General features: G+C 59.5%; 2 protein-coding genes across 2 annotated transcripts; both read right to left on the bottom strand.

Annotated features, from left to right (window-relative positions):
* Nucleotides 1–437: 437 nt before the first annotated feature.
* SPEF1 (sperm flagellar and cilia associated 1) lies at nt 438–3,514 on the bottom strand. Its single transcript, XM_088162908.1, has 7 exons — nt 3,348–3,514; nt 3,150–3,261; nt 2,781–2,916; nt 2,252–2,300; nt 2,105–2,153; nt 1,349–1,445; nt 438–679 (listed from the first exon to the last, which is right to left on the bottom strand). Exons 1-7 carry the CDS (start codon nt 3,496–3,498, stop codon nt 572–574), a joined length of 702 nt encoding a protein of 233 aa, XP_088019034.1. The 5' UTR covers nt 3,499–3,514; the 3' UTR covers nt 438–571.
* Nucleotides 3,515–5,265: 1,751 nt separating this feature from the next.
* LOC148223828 (C-type lectin domain family 4 member F-like) lies at nt 5,266–15,270 on the bottom strand. Its single transcript, XM_088162905.1, has 6 exons — nt 10,280–15,270; nt 9,044–9,124; nt 8,434–8,475; nt 8,079–8,230; nt 7,480–7,592; nt 5,266–7,392 (listed from the first exon to the last, which is right to left on the bottom strand). The coding sequence occupies exons 1-6, from the start codon at nt 10,458–10,460 to the stop codon at nt 7,236–7,238; spliced, it is 726 nt and encodes a 241-aa protein (XP_088019031.1). The 5' UTR covers nt 10,461–15,270; the 3' UTR covers nt 5,266–7,235.
* Nucleotides 15,271–16,259: the final 989 nt, after the last annotated feature.

Below are 16,259 nucleotides of genomic sequence, written 5' to 3'. Positions count from 1 at the left end.
CCCCACCCTGATGTCCCCACAGCATCCCCACGGTGTCCCCACAATGTTGTCCCCACCCTGCTGCCCCCTCAGTGTCCCCACAGTGTCCCCACGCCGATGTCCCCACTCTGCTGTCCCCTCCCTGCTGTCGCCACTATGAAGTCCCCACAGTGTCCCCACCTCGATGTCCCTGATGTCCTCACGCCGATGTCCCTCACAGTGTCCCTATCGTGTCCCCACACTGCCACCTCTACGCTCATGTCCCCAGAGCCACCCCCTGGGCGTGTCCCCGTGGCTGGGGATGTCACCGGGGAGGTGGGACACGTGGGATGTCGCTGTCACTCTGCTGTCCCCACAACGACGTCCCCATAGTGCCATCTCCACACTGCTGTCCTCTCCCCGCACTGTCCCCTCGCTGTCCCCTCGTTGTCCCCTCACTCTCACCCCGATCCAAGTTCCAACACTTTAATCCCCAGCGCCGCAGCCGCACCGGGCACTGGGCGAACTGGGACGCGCTGGGAGCCCCCCTGGGGTGTCCCCGGGCCACCAGCGCGGTGCCACCCCGCGGTGGCAGCGGTGTCACTGTCGCCTGTCAGCGGCGCTGGCCCTGGAGCTGCTGCAGCTGCCGGCTCAGGTCGTCGATGCGGAGATTTTTGAGGAGCAGGAGCTGCTCCAGCCGCCCCACCTTGGCCTGCAGGATCTGCGATTCCCGAGGGATTTGGGAGCTAAATCCCAAAATCCCCAGATCCCAAAACCCCAAAATCCCATTCCCGGGGATCTTTTTTTTTTTTTTTTTTTTTTTTTTTTTACCCCACTGAGGGAAAGCGATGGATTTGGGATTCCGATCGCAGCCTCCCCTTTCCCCAAAAAAAAGCAAACAAAAAAAAAGGGATTCCAGATATCCCGCTCTTCCCATCCCAGATATCCCACATAATTGCGGCTCTTCCCGAAATTTATATCTGCGGCGGGAAAAACCCGGATTTCAGGGAAAATTTGTGAGACGGGGAAAAACTGGGAAAAGACTGGAAAGGGAGAAAGGGGATAAATCGGGGGGAAAAAACGGGAAGGAGGACGGGGAAAATTTTAGAGAAGGAGGAACCGGGAAAAGTCGAATAGGGGGACAGAGAAAAACCGGGAAAAGCTGGGAAGGGGGAAAAGGGAAAAGCCGGGAAAGGGGGACAAGGAAAAACCGGGAAAAGCGGGGAAGGAGGGACAGGGAAAAGCTGGGAAAGGGGGAGAGGGAAAATTTTAGGGAAGAAGGGACAGGGAAAAACCAGGAAAAGCCGGGAATAAGGGCGGGGCCAGGCCAGTGTCGCGTGTGTCCCCCCGGGATGTCCCCGTGTCCCCCCGGGATTTGGGATGCGCTCACCTGGATCGTGTCCCTCGCCAGCTGCAGCGCCTGCTCGCGCTCCTCCAGCTGCTGTCGCATGTCCCCAAGGACAGCCCCGGGCTGGGCTGGCACCCCCCTGGCGCGGCCACAGGACAGGGACGTGGCGACATCGAGCCCGCCTGTGGCCCGGGGGTTACCCCAAATCCCGTCCCCCGATCCCATGGGAATGTGCTGGTCCCCAGAGGGATCCGTGGGGACACCCAGGGACACTCGGGGACACCCAGACCCCGGAGTGACCCCCCAGACAACCCCCTGTGACCCCCAAAAAACACAGGGAACCCCTGACCTACACAAGGACCCCAAGAGCCATATGGGCACATCCTGACCCCTACGGGGACACCCCAAATTCCACAGGGACCCCCTGACCGCCACGGGGACATCCCAAACCCCACAGAGACGCCCAGACTCCCACGGGGACACCCCAAACCCCACACAAGGACCCCAAGAGACATATGAGGACATCCTGACCCCCTACGGGGACACCCCAAACATCACAGGGAACCCCAAACCACCACAGGGACCCCCGACCCACTTCAATGGTCCCCAAACCACCACTGTGACCCCTTGACCCCCACAAGGGACACCCAAACCCCCACAAGGGACCCCCTGACAGCCATGGGGACTTCTCAAACCCCACAGTCACCCCGAAACCCCACAAGGATTCCCCTGACCCCCACAGTGACCCCATAAAGACCCCCGACCCCAAGAGGGTCCCATTCCCTGCCCAGCCCTCACCTGGCAGCGCCCTCCTGGTTTCCCAAATCACTCCGGACCTTGGGATGGCCTGGAAAATCCCACAGGGATAGACACCCCTGTCCCCTCCCAGGGACCCCAAAAGATCCCAGTGGGGGATTTTGGGATCCCTTTTCCCCCCATCCCTACCTGTGTCCAGGTATCCGCCCTCCTCCAGCGCTGCTGGCTCTGCTGGGGGCTGTGAGGAGAGGCAGGAAAACCTCTGGAACATCTGGAATAGCTGGGACAGCCCCTGCCACCAGCCCAGGTGGATCCAAACCTGGCCTTGGACATTCCCAGAGATCCAGGGGCAGCCACAGCAAATCCGGGAATTGCAGCCCAGGCAGGAATTCCTTCCCAAGATCCCAGCCCAATCTCCCCTTTCCCAGTGGGAGCCATTCCCTGGGTCCTGTCCCTCCAGGCTTTGTCCCCAATTCCAGCTCTCCTGGAGCCCCTGCAGGGACTCTGAGCATTCCCTGGAATTTTCCCTTCTCCAGATGAACATTTCCACCTCTCCCAGCCTGGCTCCAGAATCCTGGAATGATTTATGTTGGGAGTGACCTTAAATCCCATCTGGGGACACTTCCCACTATCCCAGCTTGCTCCAAAACCCAATGTCCAACATTTCCTGGGACATTCCCATTCCCGGGAATTCCCCATTCCCAGGGGATTCCCTCACCTTCCTCTGCCTCTGCCTCTCCTGGATTTTTTCCCTCAGGAGCTGCAGGAGCTGCTCGGCCATTCCCGGCCGGCTCTGGACCAGCTGTTGGATCATCTCCTCCGGGACGCGCAAATTCAGCTTACTCAGCACTTTCCTAAAATTTGGGATGAAGGAAAAACCCGGGGGGAGGTGACAGAGGGACACGGGGGGGACACGGGAGGGGACACAAGGGGACACCAATCCCCACCCACAGCACGCCACGGTGGCTCTGAGGCCACACGGAGGTGTCGGGGTGTGACCAACAGCGGGACCCCAGGACACGCGGGGACACTTTGGGGACACCCCAGGGTGTGAGTGTCACACGGAGCTGGTGGCATCTGTCCCTACCTGTTGAGGTGGCCCCAGTTGGCGACTTTCTGCGCCGTGGAGCTCGTGGGTACAAAACTGTGCAGCTCCACCATGGAGGGGAAGAAGAATTTCACCACCTCGGCCGCCAGCACTGCGGGGACAGAGGGGACACTCTGCGGGTGGCACCACCAGGGACAGCCCGCCCCGGCCACCCCGCCGTGTCCCCGTAAGGCCAACCCCCGTCGCTGAAGTCACGGGCGATGTTCCTGCGCGGCCGCGACAGTGGCACCGTGTCCAACCAGCGGTACAGGGACACCAGCGACGTGTCCGGCCCCGCCTGCGGCCCCTCGGCCGCCATGAGGGCCCGGCCAGAGCGTCGCGGTGCCATGGCAACGGGGGCGGGGCATCATGGGAAGAGTCGCGGTGCCATGGCAACGGGGGCGGGGCATCATGGGAAGAGTCACGGTGCCATGGCAACGGGGGCGGGGCATCATGGGAAGCGTCGCGGTGCCATGGCAACGGGGGAGGGACTTCCGGGAGCGTCGCTGCTGCCATGGCAACGGGGCAGGGGCTGCAGGGAGCGTCTTAGAGCCATGGCAACGGGGCGGGGCTTAATGGGAGCGTCCCATTGGCATGGAAATTGGGCGGGGCTTAATGGGAGCGTCACTGCTGCCATGGCAACGAGGGCGGGGCTTCAAGGCGCGTCTTGGTGCCACGGCAACAGAAATAGGGCCTACCATGGATGGGATATGGACATTGGGATGGGATATGGATACTGGGATATGAACATTGGGATGGGATATGGATACTGGCAATGGGATATGGACACTGGGATGGGATATGAGCACTGGGACGGGATATGGACACTGGGAATGGGATATGGACACTGGGAATGGGATATGGACATTGGGATGGGATATGGACACTGGGACAGGATATGGACACTGGGAATGGGATATGGATACTGGGATGGGATATGAGCACTGGGATGGGATATGGACAGTGGGAATGGGATATGGACACTGGGACGGGATATGGACAGAGCCACAACCCCAGGAGGTGACAGTGACACCCCCAGGCCAGGGGTTGTTCCTTATGGTGGTGACATGGCCCCCCTCAGTCGGGACCATCGACCCCCACTTGCACTTCTGGGAGGTTCTCAACTGCCACCCCCTCCTTGTCCCTTCCTCCAGCCATGTCCCCACCCTGGCGAGGCCGTGTCCCCAAAATCCCCCCTCAAATGTCCCCCCCATTCCACCCCATTCGACCCCGCGCCATTTCGGACATTAAGCCCCGCCCCTTCCCATGACCCCGCCTATTTAGCTTCTTCCTGCTCCCTATTGGCTACAGCTCCCGTCAATCAATTTCCTTTCGCTCCCCTCCTTGAGTACTTCCGCACTTTCCCTGGCTCCACCCTCCGCACTCTTCTATTGGTCGCAGCTTCCGCCAATCATTACTTTAGGCCAATCATCTGCCGCGCTTTGTCGGCCCCGCCTATCGCGCTCTCCCATTGGCTGCCGCCGCCTTTCGTTTACAATATAAACGGCGGCGCGGAAGTCGGCGCCTCCCGGTCAGGCGGCGCTCTGGGACGGGCGACAGCGCGCGACATATCGCGACATACGGCGACATATCGCGACATTGCTACTCCTCTGCGCCTCCCTTGCGCGCGGCACGGCGGGAAATTCACCGTCCTTTTCTTCCCCTTTTTTCCTCTTCCCTTTCCCCTTTTTAATTCCCTTTTCCCCTCTCTCTTTTAATTCACTTTTTCCCGCCCTTCCTCCCGTTTTTTCCCTTCTCTTTTCCCTTTTTAAAAGTTCCTTCCCTCCCCTTTTGTTCCCCTTTTTTCCACCTTCTTTTCCCCCTTTTAATTCCGCTTTCCCCCTTTTTCCACCTTTCTTTTGCCCCTCTTTTATTCCCTTTTTATTCCCTTTTTATTCCCTTTTTATTCCCTTTTTATTCCCTTTTTATTCCCTTTTTATTCCCTTTTTATTCCCTTTTTATTCCCTTTTTATTCCCTTTTTATTCCCTTTTTATTCCCTTTTTATTCCCTTTTTATTCCCTTTTTATTCCCTTTTTATTCCCTTTTTATTCCCTTTTTATTCCCTTTTTATTCCCTTTTTATTCCCTTTTTATTCCCTTTTTATTCCCTTTCCCCTCCCTCTTTTTGGGGGTGATTTGGGTTTGTTTTATCTTTTGGGGTTTTTGTGGGGAGTTGGGTTTTTTCCTTTAGCTATTTTGGGGTTATTTGAGTTTGTTTTGGTATTTTGAATTTTTCTGGTATTTTTAAGGAGTATTGGGGGCTTATTTTGGGGTTATTTGGGTTTGTTTTGGTGGGGTTGGTTGATTTTTGTGTGTTTTTTTTTCTTATTTTTTGTTTGATTTTTTTTTTTTTTTGGATTCTTTTTGTGGGACGGTTTTTTTGGGGTTATTTTGTGTTGGGTTTTTTGTTTGTTTTGGGTTTTTTTTTTGCTTTTTGAGTTATTTAAAGCAATTTATTCTCTGCTCAGCTGCGATTAATTTGGGTTATATTTAGGGCGGCGTCCCCAAAATGTCCCAAGGTGGGTTGAGAACCCCAAAAATTGTCACGGGGTGTCAGGGAGAGGGGAAGGGTGACACCGGGATTTGGGACATTTGGGACAGGCATGGGTTGGGGATCCTTGGATAAATGGGGGGGGTGATCCCACTGATTTTTGGGGGATGAGATCCCAGAGTAAAGGGGGGTGACCCCACTGGATTTTGGGGATGATCCCACTAGATAGGGGAGATTGATCCCACTGGATTTTGGGGATGAGATCCCTGGATAAAGGGGGGTGACCCCACTGATTTTTGGGGATGAGATCTCAGGATAAAGGGGAGTGACCCCACTGGATATGGGTGAAGAATTCCCTAAATAGGGGGGATTGATCCCACAGGATTTTGGGGATGAGATCCCTGGATGAAGGGGGGTGACCCCACTGGATTTTGGGGATGATCCCTCTGGTTATGGGGGATAAATTCCCTAAATAGGGGGGATTGATCCCACTGGTTTTTGGGGGATGAGATCCCTGGATAAAGCAGGGATGATCCCACTGGATAGGGGAGATTGACCCCACTGGTTTTTGGGAGATGTGATCCCACTGATTTTGGGGGATGAAATCCCGATGGATATGGGGGATTGATCCCTCTGGTTTTAGGGGATTGATTGTGGATATGGGGGATGATCCCACTGGATGTGGCAGGATGAGACCCCTGGGTAAGGGGAGTGATCCCGCTGATTTTGGGGGATGAGATCCCACTGGATAGTGGGGATTGATCCCTCTGGATATGGGGGATTATGGGGGATGATCCCACTGATTTTGGGGGATGATCCTCTTGGATAAGGGGGGTGAGATCCCTATGGATGTGGGGTTGAACCCCCTGGTAAGGGAACTCATCCCACTGATTTTTGGGGGATTGAACCTCCTGGATAAGAGGGGGATCTTCCCACGGGGTTATTGCAATCATCCCACAGGATAGGAGGAATCATCCTGCTGATTTTGTGGGATTGAACTTCCTCGATATTATTGGGATCATCCCACGGGATTATTGCAATCCCACAAATTTTGGGGGGATTGAACCTCCTGGGTATGAATGGGATCGTCCCACAGCATAAGAGAGATCATCCCACTGATTTTTTGGGGATCCTCCCACAGGATTATTGGGATCATCCCACTGGATTTGGGCGAGTGAAACCCTTGGATTCAGAGATCCCACTGATCCCACTGGATTATTAGGGTCATCCCACTGTTTTTTGGGGATCTGAGCCCCCTGGATATGAGGAGGATCATCCCACAGGATTATTGGGATCATCCCATAGGATTAATGGGATCACTCCACTGATTTTTGGGGGATTGAACCTCCTGGATAAGAGGGCGATCATCCCACAGGATTATTGGGATCATCCCACAGGATTATTGGGATCATCCCACAGGATTATTGGGATCATCCCACAGGATTATTGGGATCATCCCACAGGATTATTGGGATCATCCCACTGATTTTAGTGGGACCTGAGCCCCCTGCAGGATTCCTCCTTCAGGATTAGCGGGATCACCCCACTATTTTCCGAGACCCCCATAAACCCCCCCTGCCCCTCCTTGGGGACACTCAGGGGACACTGAGGTCCCTCTGGCACACCCAGGGGAAGCTGAAGTTGCAGTTGTGATCATTCCAGAGCCCCGTTCCCACCGGGTGGATCTGGACACAGCCCTCCCCCCCCCACTGGCCGTGGTCAGTGCTGTCCGGCTGGCCTGGCGCCCAAAAACTGCGGGGAAAAAAACGGGGGAGGAGGGGTCAGGGAGAGGGGACAGTGCTGTCCCCAAGTGTCCCCAGGTGTCCCCACCCCGCTCACCTGTGCTCAGGTGAATAGGGGGTCCCGTCTGCCCAGCGCCAGGAGCCCCCCGGGCCTGTGGCTGCCAGCCCGATCCAATAGGAGCCACCTCGGGCTTCCCGGGCCAGGTAAGCCTGGGGACAGGTGAGGGGACACAATGGGGGACAAAGGGAAGGAGGACAGGTGAGGGGACACAATGGGGGACAAAGGGAATGGGGACAGGTGAGGGGATACGGGGACAGTTATGGAGATGGAGTGGGAGAGGGGACAGGTAAGGGGACACAGGGACAGGTAGGGAATGAGGGACATGGGGACAGGTGAGGGGACACAGGAATGGAGGCCATGGGCAGGGGAAAGGAGGGGGAAGGAGGATGGGGAGGTGGGAGGGGTGGGGGACAAGGGTTGGGGACGGGGTTATGGGCAGGTTTGGGGATAGGACAGGATTTAGGGACAGGGGCTGTGAATGGGATTTGGGGACAGGACAGGGGCTGGGGACAGGGGCTGTGAATGGGATTTGGGGACACGCCCATAAAGGTGCACAGGCAGACGCTGCTCAGGTGGGAGGGGACAGAGCAGGACAGGACAGGAGTGGCTGTCCCTGGCGGTGTCCCCAGCCTCACCTGTTCCTCGGCGCTGGTGACAGAGGCCAGGTGCGCGTGTGTCAGCGCGCAGGCGGCCTCGGCCGCGGCCCAGGGCTGCCTCTGGACCGAGAACAGGTAAATCTTGCCCCGGTGGTAGCGCCAGCCCAGCTCCAGCCCCTGCAGCCACCGCCCTGCGCGGCGACACGGCGACATCGCTGTCACACCCTCTGTCACCGCCTTGTCACATCCCTATCACACCTCCTGTCACCTCCGCCGAGCCCGGCACACCCACAGCCACCGCCCTGGGAGGGGACACGGCCACACCCTCTGTCACTCCCCCTGTCACTGCCTTTGTCACCTCCCCCTTGTCACCTCCCTCCCCCCTGTCACCCACCGAGCTGGTCCTGTCGCCGCTGTGCCGCTGACGGGGTGTCACCTGTGGGGACATGGGGAGACAGGAGTTGGGGCTGGGGACACGGGACACGGGCTGGGGACAGGATTTAGGGACAGGGGACAAGGGTTGGAGACAGGAGCTGGGAGCAGTTTGGGGACAGGGACAAGGGACAGAGACTGCAGGTAAGGACAGGGACTGGGGCAGAACATGGGGACAGGAACTGGAGACAGAGTTTTGGGACAGGGGACACGGGCTGGGGACGGGTTGGGGACAGGAGCTGGGAACAGTGTGGGGACAGGGGACAAGGGACAGAGTTTTGGGACAGGAGTTGGGAACAGTCTGGGGACAGGGAACAAGGTCCGGGGACAAGGGACAGGTAAGGGACAGGGGACAAGATCTGGGGACAGGGACTGCGGGCTGGGGACAGTTTGGGGCCAGGGACTGTGCGTGGGATTTGGGGACACGAGCTGTGAACAGGATTTGGGGACAGGGACTGTGCCCGGGATTTGGTGACAGCGGGTGCAGAACGGGAGCTGCAGGCAGGGTGTGGGGACAGGGACCCGGTGCCAGGCTCAGGTTGGGGACAGGGCCAGTGCCGGGGGTCTCTCACCGTTGGGGTCGGGCAACAAGGGGTCGGTGGCCGCTGCCAGCTCTGCCCGCGCCGCCCGCAGCTCCCCCCGGCCCTGCAGGTCTGGGAGGGGGGGGACAGGGCCGTGACAAGACCCCCGACCCTGCCCGGGGGTCCCTGTCCCCTCCCATCCCCTGCCCGGGACCCCCGACCCCGCCTGCTCCATTCCCAGTCCATTCCCCTCTCCCACCCCTCTCCAGCCCCACTCCCCGTTTCTCTCCCAGCCCCTTCCCAGTTCCTTTCCCAGCCCCTCTCCAGATCCCAGCCCTTTCCCAGTCCCCTTCCCACCCCCTCCCAATCCCCCAGTCCCCTCCCCAAACCCCAGCCCCTTTCCCACTTCCATCCCCACTCCAACCCCTCCTCAGCCTCTTCCGACCCCACTCCCATCCCCTTCCATCCCCCAGCCCCACTCCCAGGCCCTTTCCCAGCTCCCTGCCCTTTCCAGCCCCCTCCTCATCCCGCTTCTGACTCCCAGCCCTTGTCCTTGTCAAACCCCAGCCCCAATCCCGGCCCCTTTCTCAATCCCTGCCCCAACTCCTGTCCCCTTCTCATCCCCTCTCCCACCCCTTCCCAGCCCCCTGCCCACTCCCAGCCCCTTCCCAGCCCCTCTTCCACCCCTTCCTCACCTCTGTCCCTTTCCCAACCCCTCTCCAAATCTCAGTCCCACTTCCAACTCCTTTCCCTACCCCTCCCCAAATCCCGAACTCACTCCCAGCCCCTTTTGCACACCTTCCCCAGTCCCTTTCCCAGCCCCTCCCCATATCCCAGACCCACTCCCAACCCCTTCCCAGCCCCTCTTCCACCCGTTCCCCACTCCCAGTCCCTTTCCCAACCTCGGCCCAAATTCCCAGCCCCTCTCCAACCCCTCCTCAAACCCCAGAGCCTTCCCAGCCCCTCTCCAGCCACTCCCCAACTTCTAGACCCGCTCCCAGTCCCTTTCCCAACCCCTCCCCAAATCTCAGACCCACTCCCAGCCCCTTTCCCAACCCCAACCCCATTCCCAACTCTTTTCCCAAGCCCTCCCCAAACCCCTCACCCACTTCCAACCCCTTCCCCACTCCCAGTCCCTTTCCCGGCTCAAAGCCCCAGACCCTCTCCAACCCCTCCCCAAACCCCAGCCCTTTCCCAACCCCTCCCCAAATCCCAAACCCACTCCCAGCCCCTTCCCAGCCCCTCTCCCACCCCTTCCCCACCGCTGTCCCCCCTGTCCCCACTCACAGAGGGTGCCCAGCGCCGCCAATGCCGCCACCAGCAGCAGCAGCAGGGCCGTGCCCAGCGCCCGGTGCCCCGCCCGGTGCCACCTCGGGGACCGCGCCGGTGGCCGGCCGGGGCCCCCGCGGGCCCGGGGGGGCGGGTACCGGATCTCCAGGGTCTCGTACAGGTCGGGACCTTCGGCCATGGCGCTGGGGACACGCTGGGGACACGCTGGGGACAGGGACGGTGCTGCTCCCGCTTCCTGCCCCGTGCCCGCCGGAGAACAGGAACCTCGGTGGTGCCACCCGGCCGGCGTCACACGTGTCCCCCCGCCCCCAGGGGACAGGCAGGGCTGGGGGGATTGGACACCGAGGCCAGCCCTGGCTCTGTCGCTGTGTGTCCCTGATGCTGTCCCCAGCCTTGTCCCTGTCTCTGTTCCTGTCTCTGTCACTGGACTTGTCCCTGTCCCCAGTCCTGATCCTGCCACTGAACTTGTCCTTGTCCCAGCCTGTCCCTGGTCCTGTCCCCATCCTTGTCCCTGTCCCCAGTCCTGATCCTGTCACTGGACTGGTCCCTGTCCCTGTGTCTGTCCCTGGTCCTGTCCTCCATCGAGTCCCCATCCTTGTCCCTGACTATCCCTGTCTGATCCTGTCCCCATCCTTGTCCCTGTCTGTTCCTGGTTATGTCCCTATCCCTGATCCTGTCCCCATTCTTATCTCTGACTCTCTCTGTCCCTGCCACTGAACTTGGCCCTGGTCCTGTCCCTGGCCATGACCCTCCCTGTCCCTGATCCTGTGCCTGTTCTTGATCCTGTCCCTGACTCTGTCCTTGTCTGATCCTGTCCCTGTCCCCAATCCTGATCCTATCACTGGACTGGTCCCTGTGTCTGTCCCTGGTCCTGTCTTCCATCATGCCCCCATCCTTGTCCCTGACTATCCCCGTCTGATCCTGATCCTGTCCCCATTCTTGTCCCTGACTCTCTCTGTCCCTGCCACTGAACTTGGCCCTGATCCTGTCCCTGATCCTGATCCTGTCACTGGACTGGTCCCTGTGTCTGTCCCTGATCCTGTCCCCATCCCTTTCCCTCTCTGTTCCTGATCCTGACCCTGTTTCTGATCCTGTCCCCATCCCTTTCCCTCTCTGTTCCTGATCCTGACCCTGTTTCTGATCCTGTCCCCATCCCTTTCCCTCTCTGTTCCTGATCCTGACCTTGTTTCTGATCCTGTCCCCATCCTTGTCCCTGTCTCTCCCTGCCACTGAATTTGATCCTAACCCTTTACCTGTTCCTGACCTTGATCCTCCTGGTCCCTGATCCTGTCCCTGATCCTGTCACTGGACTTGTCCCTGTCCCTGACCCTGTCCCTGACCCTGGTCCCTGTCCCTATTCCTGATCTTGTCCCAGTCCCTCTGTCCCCAGCCCTATCCCTCTATCCCTGTGTCCCCTCTATCCCTGCCCCTACATCCCCGTGTCCCCGTTCCTGCCCCCAGAGTTCCACCTCAACCCCCCTCGACCCCAATTCACTTCTCCCACCCTCAGACACCAAAATCCCAGAGAAACCTCGGAATCCCAGGGAGATCCCACTCCTGATGGGGTCCCTCCAGCTTCTTCTGGAATCCTGGAATGGTTTTGGACCCCAGATCCCATCAATCCCATTCCCAGGTGGCTCCAAGCTCTGTCCAATCTGATCTCAGACATTTCCAGGGATGGGTAACCCAAAAATTCCAAGGAATTTTTGGGGTGCTCACCCAATTCTTCTCCTCTCTTCCTGTCTTTTCTTTTTCGGGTTCTTTTTCAGGTTGGGAATCCCTGGAATGGGATCTCCCAATGGAATATTCACAACCACATCGATCCCATGGCTATTCCAGGATCATTGGGATGAAACTTTTAACCAACCCCATAATCCTGGAATGGTTTGGATTGGGGGGAAAAAAAAAAAACCACCAAAAAAAAAAAAAAAAAAACAAAAAAAACCCAAGAAACCGCAATTCTGGGCTGGAACTCTGGGATTTTTTGCCTTCCCACATGGAATTCCCATGGATTCAGCCCCTTCCGGATCCAGGGGGAACTTTGGGGGGTGCCGGTGACATCCAGGGGGTGACTCAGGCCGGACGTTCCCCAATATCCGGGACGGGAAGGGGGAAGGAAACGGGAATTGCGTAAGGGGGGGATGGGGACATGGGACGGGTCTGGGGGGATCCCCAAAACCACCCGGGACCCCAAAAACCCCGGGATGGGGAGGAATCGCCCGGTTTGGGGTGACTGCATCCATTTTTGGGGTGACTGCATCCATTTCTGGGTCAATTTGCCTCGTTTGGGGTGACTGGATCCATTTTTGGGGTGAATTTGGCCAGTTTGGGGTGAATTTTCTCAGTGTCGGGGTGAGCTCTCCGTTTTTGGGCTGACTGCTCCCAGTTTGGAGGTTTCGATGTTAATTTTTGGGGTGAATTTTCCCAGTTTTGGGGTGAATTTTCCCAGTTTTGGGGTGAATTTTCCCAGTTTTGGGGTGAATTTTCCCAGTTTTGGGGTGAATTTTCCCAGTTTTTGAGCTGACAGCTCCCAGGGTTTGGGATTTCTGTGCCCTCTTTGGGATTGCCCCTGCCCTCACCCGCGGGCTCTGACGTCACAGCGGGCGTGGCTCTGACGTCACCATGTAGGCGTGATCCTGACGTCACCACACACGCGGGGCGCCCCCTACCGGGCCACCCGGGCAATGTCGGGGTGTCCCCGCGGTCCCCTGGAGGTGACAGCGGACACGGAGGGGGGGTGGCATTGTCCCCTCGCCCCACGGGGTCACCTCTGCCACCCCCAGGGGCGCTTGGTGGCTTTGGGAATGTGGGAAATGATTCCCACCCCATTCCCGGTGGGAATCCTATGGGATAAAGCCGGACCCCACTGGTGACACCAAATCCGTCCCCCAGCGCGATTTGGGGTCCCCTGGTGTCCCTCCAGTGCCGCTGTCCCCATGAGGGGACATTTAGGGCGCAGATCCCAAAGGAGCCTGGAATGGGAATGGGGCAGGGAGAGGGGACGGTCCTGGGGGAGCATCGGGAGGGGAGGATGGACAGATGGACACTGGGATGCTGGGATGGACACTGGGATGGAGGGATGGATAATGGGATGGAGGGATGGACAATGGGATGGACACATGGATGCTGGAAGGGGTGAGGGCATGGATGGATGGACACTGGGAGGGATGGACAGATGGACACTGGGATGGTCAAATGGAGGGAGGGATGGACACTGGATGGACAAATGGATTGTAAGACAGTGAGATGGACACTGGGACAGTGGGATGGACAGAAGGATGGATGGACATAAGGGTGGATGAGGGCATGGACAAATGCGGTGGATGGACAATGGGATGGACACTTGTATGGACAAATGGACACTCGTATGGACAATGGGATGGAGTGAGGGATGGACAATGGGATGGACACAGGGATTCTGGGATGAATGAGGGCATGAAGGGATGGACACTGGGATGGACACATGGATGGTAGGACAGAGAGATGGACGCTGGGATGGACAGGGCCATGGATAGATGGACAGAAGGATGGATGTTGAGATGGACAAATGGACGCTGGGGTGGACAAATGGATACTGGGATGGATGGACAGGTGGACAGAGGGATAAATAGATGAATGAACACTGGGATGGACAAATGGATGCTGGGATGGATGGACAGATGGACACTGGAATGGATGGGGGTGTGAATGGATGGACACCAGGATGGATGGATGGATGGATCATAGGATGGACAGATGGACATGGGGACAAACGGACAGATGATGGATGGGGGCATGGACAGAGGGACACTGGGATGTACGAAGGGACACTGGGATGGACACATGGATGGTAGGATAGAGAGATGGATGCTGGGATGGACAGGGTGATGGATGGATGGACATAAGGATGGATGAGGGCATGGACAAATGGACACTGGGATGGACAGACAGATAGATGGAGGGATGGATGGATGGATGGATGGACACTGGGATGGGCAGGGGCACGGAAAGATGGACATCAGGGTGGATGGACATGGTAGATGGACACTGGGATGGACAGATGGACACTGGAAGGGACAGATGGACACTGGGATGGACAGGGGATGGACATGGTCATGGATGGACACTGGGATGGATGGGTGGACATTGGGATGGACAGAGGCACGAAAGGATGGACACAGGGATGGATGGATCATAGGATGGACACAGGGGAACGGATGATGAGGGCATGGACAAAAGGACACTGGGATGGGTGGATGGATACTGGGATGGACAGATGGACACTGGGATAAATGGATGGATGGACACTGGGATGGACAGAGGGACATGGACAGGTGGAACTCCTGGGCCTTATTGGGGGTCACCCCAAGGGTGTCCCTGGGGATTCAGAGGGGTCTCCCTGGGATACCCTGGGAGGTGTTTGGGGTCACCCCAAGGACACATTGGGGTCACTTTGGGGCACCCTTGGCACCCATTTGGGACCTCTCCAGGGGCTCCAGTGGGGTCTCCTTTGGGATGTGTCCAGAGCCTCTTTGGGGTCATCCCAGAGGGTCCCTGGGCCTCTTTGGGGTCACCCTGGGGTATCCCTGGCGCTGTTTGGGGTCATCCCAGAGTGTCTCTGGGGACACAGTGGGGTCCCTTTGTGCCATCCCTGGCACCCATTTGGGATCACCCCAGGACATCTCAGGGGACACACTGGGGTCATTTTTTTGCCACCCTTGGCACCCGTTTGGGGTCCTCCCGGGGTGTCTCGGGGGACGCATTGGGGTCACTTCACGCTAGTCCTGGGCCCCATTTGGGACTTCTCTAGGACCTCTCCGTGGCCTCATCGGTCTCTCCCGAGATCTTTCCCAGGGGGTCTCTCCGGGTTCTCTGGGGTTTCCTCCAGGGGTCTCTCCCGGAGATCTCTAGGCTCTCTCCCGGGGGTCTCCGAGGTTTCTCCCGGGGGTCTCTCCCGGGGGTCTCCCCTCGGGGTGCCCGGCGCCCCCCGCGCTGCGCGGGGAGGGACCGCTCCTCCCCGGAATGATGTCAGCCTGGCCGGCCGCGGCCCCCGCCTCCCCCGGCGGCTCCGGCCCTGCCTCCCCGGGGAGGCGGCGGCGGCGGCGGTGCCGGGATGGCCCGGGCCGGTGGGGCGGCGGCGGGGCGGCGGCAGCGAGCGCTGCTGCTGCTCATGGTGCTGCTGCCCGAGCCGGGCCGCCGGGGCCGGGCCGGGGGGAGGCGGAGGCGAAGGGGGGGAGAGGAGGGCGGTGATGGCGTTCCCGGGACCCCCGGGCCGCCCCCCGTTCGCCCGTTGCTGCTGTTGCTGCCGCTGCTGCCGCCGCCGCCGCTGCTGCCTCCTCCTCCTCCTCCTCCTCCCCGCTCCGCCGCTGCCGCCGCTCGCCCGGTAACGGAACCGAGCCCCCGCCCCCGGCCGGGCCCCCCCCCGGGCCGCCTCCACTCCTCCCCTGCGCCTCGGCCCTCCCTCCCTGCGAGCCTCCCTCCCTGCGAGCCTCCATCCCTCCGGTGCCGCGCTCCATCCCTCCGCTCCTCCTCCTCCTCTCCGAGGCTCCCTCCATCCCTCCCTCTGCCGCGCTCCATCCCTCCACTCCTCCTCCTCCGGGCCTTCCTCCACCCCTCCTCTCCCTCCATCCCTCCCTCCATCCTTCTACTCCTCCTCCGGGCCTCCCTCCATCCCTCCCTCCCTCCGCCGCGCTCCATCCCTCCACTCCTCCTCCGAGCCTCCCTCCCTCCCTCCCTCCCTCCTTCCACTCCTCCCTCCCTCCCTCTCCCCCCCGCGCCTCCCCCCGCCCCTTCCCCTCCCCTCACTTGGCTCCGGGGCTCCTCCAGCTCCAACTTCTCGGGCTCTGCCCCCTCCCGCCCCCTCCTCCCTCCCCCGAACCCCCCCTGGAGCCTCCCCCTCCTTCTCCCCCTCCCTCCCTCCCTCCGCAGATGCCGCTTCCCCGGCGGCCGGGACGGCGGCCCCCGGCACCTGCCCGGTGCTGAGCCCGGGGTGCAGAGG

This window comes from Sturnus vulgaris, chromosome 4 (assembly GCF_052056855.1).
Source record: "Sturnus vulgaris isolate bStuVul1 chromosome 4, bStuVul1.hap1, whole genome shotgun sequence".
Taxonomy (NCBI): Eukaryota; Metazoa; Chordata; class Aves; order Passeriformes; family Sturnidae; genus Sturnus; species Sturnus vulgaris.
The sequence above is the reverse complement of the archived record's forward strand: the minus strand, read 5'-3'. Positions and strand labels throughout refer to the sequence as shown.

Excerpts from the sequence above, each read along its gene's own strand:
- SPEF1 (XM_088162908.1), bottom strand. The coding sequence starts at position 3,498 with ATGGCACCGCGACGCTCTGGCCGGGCCCTCATGGCGGCCGAGGGGCCG. Across the intron at positions 2,917-3,149 it reads AACTGGGGCCACCTCAACAG|GAAAGTGCTGAGTAAGCTGA; the intron begins GTAGGGACAGAT and ends CCCAAATTTTAG. Across the intron at positions 680-1,348 it reads TGGCGAGGGACACGATCCAG|ATCCTGCAGGCCAAGGTGGG; the intron begins GTGAGCGCATCC and ends CGGGAATCGCAG.
- LOC148223828 (XM_088162905.1), bottom strand. The coding sequence starts at position 10,460 with ATGGCCGAAGGTCCCGACCTGTACGAGACCCTGGAGATCCGGTACCCG. Across the intron at positions 8,476-9,043 it reads CTTGTTGCCCGACCCCAACG|GTGACACCCCGTCAGCGGCA; the intron begins GTGAGAGACCCC and ends ATGTCCCCACAG. Across the intron at positions 7,393-7,479 it reads CCCTATTCACCTGAGCACAG|TTTTTGGGCGCCAGGCCAGC; the intron begins GTGAGCGGGGTG and ends TTTTCCCCGCAG.